Genomic DNA, 4,155 nt, shown 5'->3' on the forward strand with positions numbered 1-4,155 from the left:
AAATCGCTGGAAAAAAGGTCTCTCTCATAATTGTAGTTAGATTGTTTAATAGGAGTTAATAGTAAGTATTTGAGAAACATAATGCACTCGTAAAAAATGCAACACTTTCTATTGTGTATAACACATGGATCAGTAAGTCCCGAGACTAAAGCAAAGATGGCGCTCGTAGTAAACCAGTAACCACGTCTTTCTAGAGTTCTAACCTTTGCTTGAAACGGGTCAAAATTTTAAGTCGATCCGACCAGAAACAGCTGAGTTATCGAGGTTGGAGTAAAGTCGTTTTGTAGTTTGTTTAAAAAATGGAAAAAACCGAGTTTCGTGAGTGATAAAACATTGTTCTTTAATGGGTAAAAACACCGTGCAAGCGAAACAATGGATTGAAAAATGTTATCCGGACTCTTGTCCATCAAGAGCAACGATTTGTCGGTGGTTCGCCGAGTTTAAACGTGGTCGTACCGACACAAATGACGCGGAACGCTCGGGTAGACCTGTGGAAGCCGTTACACCGGAAAATGTGAATGAAGTGACAAAAATTATAATGAAAGATCGTAAAGTGAAGCTCCGTGAGATTGCTGAGGTGACACAGATATCATATAGAAGTGTATTTACTATCCTTCATGAAAAATTGAGCATGAAAAAGGTTTTTTCCAAGTGGGTGCCGAAAGCAATCGATAGAAAAAAACAGCAATTGAACGAATTGGGCTTTGATCTGCTTCCCCACCCCATACTCGCCAGATTTAGCCCCCAGTGACTACTGGCTCTTTGCTGATCTTAAAAAAATGCTCCAGGGAAAAAGATTTGGCTCAAATGAGGAGGTCATCGCTGAAACTGAAGCTTATTTTGAAGCGAAAGATAATTTTTTTTATTAACATGCTATTGAAAAATTGGAAAAACGTTGGAACCATTGTATCACTCTAAAAGGTGATTATGTTGATGAATAAAAAAAATTTTGCAAAAAAATGTTGTTTCCATTGTTAGTCTCGGGACTTATTGATCCATGTGTTAGTTGTAAAACTTTTTTAGAGTGTTGAAAAGTTTCGTCACAATCTGTCAAGTGATTATTAAAATAGTTAAAAAAAATTAAATAAAACAACTTTTCGGAAACATATCCAGTATAAGTATAGTATAAGAATTTTTGTTTGTCATTACATCGGCTGTAATGAAAAGGACAGGAAAGTAAACTTGTCTGCAATCGATGAAACGCGCCCAATCTGACATGAATATTTTAAATTCATCGATGAAAAATGCGGTCTCGGAGGAACTGTTCATTAAATCAAAAGATTTCTAGTTCATAAGAAGATTCATATTACATACTCACCCACAGGTCCCACTAAACACAGTTCTTGAATAATGAGCTGAAAGGAAGTAGAGTCTAAATTCACATACGGATGAAACAGTTGGACGTTAGTTTCGTAGGTAAGTAGCTGAGCCCAATGACTAGCCCGTCTGCTGCCTAAGAGTATCCAGTATGAGCCTGCCGCTCGCTCGTGTGGGTTTGATGGCTACGACAGCATTTAGCGGCCAGACCAGACTCGTGGGGTGCCTCGTTCATGTGCAGGCTGCACACGTTCCTAGTAGGACCAGGTTCCAGCACAACCAGCCTGACCGTGGCAGACAGTGGCGTGGGAATGTTTATTTATTTTCATTTATTTTATTTATTGGCCAATTTATCCGGTCGGCACCAGGATAGAACTCTTTATTTTTGCACCAACTGGTGGTGGTGGCTGTAGCAAGAGCCCTAACTGACAGTTAGTTTATTGCGTGCCCGGGCTCTATGAAGCGATCGATATTACGTTTTTGTCAGTACGCCACTCTTTTAGCGTTGCAGAGGTGCGATAAACAATTTATCGAAATGTCGTACTTTTATTGGTGCTGTGCACTTATCGCTACCATTTTTAACTGGAGATTTTCAAATCGAATAAAACAGCAAAGTCAACAGCATGTAGCGTTTATATTAATCTACTATCGTTACATTTTGAATGGCACACGGACCAACGTTTAAGCGTACTTCAGATTTACTTCTTATTCCTTTTACCTTTGGCCTTCGCTCCCTTTTTGCCTTTTTTCCCTTTCTTACCCTTTTTCCCTTTACCGGTTTTGCCAAGCCCTCGGCGAACCATGACTCCACGCCACCAAGCCTAAAAAATAGAAATATTTTGCATCCGATTTTTAGAGCGGTATTGTAGCAGTCTAATACCTGTAATTTTACGGCATATTTCTGACACAGTTTCTTGTGTTCTGCATCCTTGATGTATTGCATTTCAATTTTCTCCAGCTCTGTAATTTCTGCCTTCCGTTGCTCGACAGTTGCTTGCATTTCCTCCCAGTGTCTTTTACGGGCCCGAGCTTTCTGGGTGCGAGCATCGATCGTTTCCTTTTCCCGCTCGAAACGTTCCATCCAATCGTTGATGGCATTTCCGATATTGGTCAACTGTTCGCTGTAGTACAGATCTATCTTCCGTGCGGCATCCAGTGCAGACTCAATAGCCAGCAGTTGTTGGTTCGTTTGTTCCCGGAACTCATCCGTTCGAATGTTCAACGATTGAAGCTGCTGTTCGTAGCGAGCTTCTTCCCATTTGTCAACCAAACGATTTTTGGCAACTTCCAGTTGTTTTCGTGCCTTTGTCAAGAGTTACTACGCTCAGCTGAATGTGTTACGAAGAGGAGACTTATTGAAAATTAACTTACATAAACCTGTTCTTGTAAGTCGTGAAGATTTTCGCCCAAGGTAGCCAACTGTTCTTCCAAGGATTTTACTTCTCGCAACAGTTTGGAATGATGGAAACTAATTGAGGAACGACGAGGTTCACGTTTGATTCGTTCTTCTCTCTGACGGATCGATTTTACCCTGAGTAAGCCTATGTCTTCAAGTGATGAAATTTTCTGATTCAGGAGGCTTCCGATGCTGTAGGTGCCGGTCGGATCAAGCAGATCATCGTTGGTGGGATTAATATTGAGAATTTTCAGCCTGGTCAGGGCACGTTCTACTGCAACACACACGAATGACAGATCAACCGGGTCCCACGACTCCATACTTCATTTGTTACCAGTTAAATTGAAGACGCGGGTTGCTATGTTTAAGTTTATCTTTTTTCTGTAATTCATACTGAAAAATTCGCCTTCCGTTTTGAACGAAACAAATGTTTAAATATCAAATCATATCGATATTTACCGAGCAGTGTTGAGAATGCGTGTGTACCAAAATTGATTTTTTTTATCAAGCCACGATGAAAAAAAAAAGCTTAATAACACTTTGGAGCATGTGTTCTGTGTCACGATATCGTTCCAACATCGAAATATAAACCAAAATTTTAATTCATACACGCAATAAATCGCCCCAAATCTTAAGAATACATCAGCATAATTAAAGATAAACTGGCTTTAATCAGCAGCACGGTGGTTCGATAAGCAGAATAACCGGTATCGATCACCCGATCGTCGCCGGTCGCCCCGCAGATAAATTGAAATGATACGACGAAAACAAAAAAAATGGGAAGCCCATATCCTGGCGCACTCACGGAAACCGCGTATCGATTTTAGCCATCTACCAAATCTGCGCCTGCGACATAATACACGAACAAAACGCGCAGTAGTTGTCCACCGCTTGTTCTTTTTTTTAAATCTGAAATTACATTCGATGCGTGATAGGGGCACATATTTCCTTTTGTTATCACACCGTTCTATCACACACCTACTTGTGTAGCGAATGTTGTTTCGTCGCTGCAATCAATGACCCACAATGCGATCAGATTGCACCGCGTGCGCCCGAAGGTATTCACTCCCGCTGCGGGCGTGGAGTGTTTGCTAAGCAATGTTCTCAACGTGGTAATTCGTTTTTGTTTGCAGTGCTTGCAGTGTACGTTTCCGTTCCGATTCCACTGGTACAGTAATTCGAAAAGTTTGATTTGATGTCGGAATGGGATTTGAAAACAAATGCCATAAATTTTCGCATTTTTTTTGCTGCCGCACCCTGTAACGGTGTTCAAATGCTACGAATTTTAAAATTTATAATTCATTGGTCTATGCCAGTGATCGGTAAAGGGCAGCTTCAGAGTTCTGGTACAAATATCAACGGAAAGCGCAATAATATTTTTATAAAATAAAACTTGGTTGGAAAAATATTACATCTTATTTTGTAACATGAAAATTCGTCTA

The 4,155-nt window shown here is 40.4% G+C and overlaps 1 protein-coding gene across 1 annotated transcript; it reads right to left on the reverse strand.

Annotated features, from left to right (window-relative positions):
* Positions 1-1,932: 1,932 nt before the first annotated feature.
* On the reverse strand, positions 1,933-3,050 carry LOC131427841 (dynein regulatory complex protein 9-like). Its single transcript, XM_058591385.1, has 3 exons — positions 2,689-3,050; positions 2,198-2,620; positions 1,933-2,138 (listed from the first exon to the last, which is right to left on the reverse strand). Exons 1-3 carry the CDS (start codon positions 3,031-3,033, stop codon positions 2,016-2,018), a joined length of 891 nt encoding a protein of 296 aa, XP_058447368.1. The 5' UTR covers positions 3,034-3,050; the 3' UTR covers positions 1,933-2,015.
* Positions 3,051-4,155: the final 1,105 nt, after the last annotated feature.

The sequence above is a fragment of the Malaya genurostris genome, chromosome 2, assembly GCF_030247185.1.
Source record: "Malaya genurostris strain Urasoe2022 chromosome 2, Malgen_1.1, whole genome shotgun sequence".
Taxonomy (NCBI): domain Eukaryota; kingdom Metazoa; phylum Arthropoda; class Insecta; order Diptera; family Culicidae; genus Malaya; species Malaya genurostris.

Bases quoted from the DNA above. Each gene is read 5' to 3' on its own strand.
- LOC131427841 (XM_058591385.1), bottom strand. From the start codon at position 3,033: ATGGAGTCGTGGGACCCGGTTGATCTGTCATTCGTGTGTGTTGCAGTA. The intron at 2,621-2,688 runs GTAAGTTAATTT...CTCTTGACAAAG, and splicing joins ACTTACAAGAACAGGTTTAT to GCACGAAAACAACTGGAAGT. The intron at 2,139-2,197 runs GTATTAGACTGC...TCTATTTTTTAG, and splicing joins AATATGCCGTAAAATTACAG to GCTTGGTGGCGTGGAGTCAT.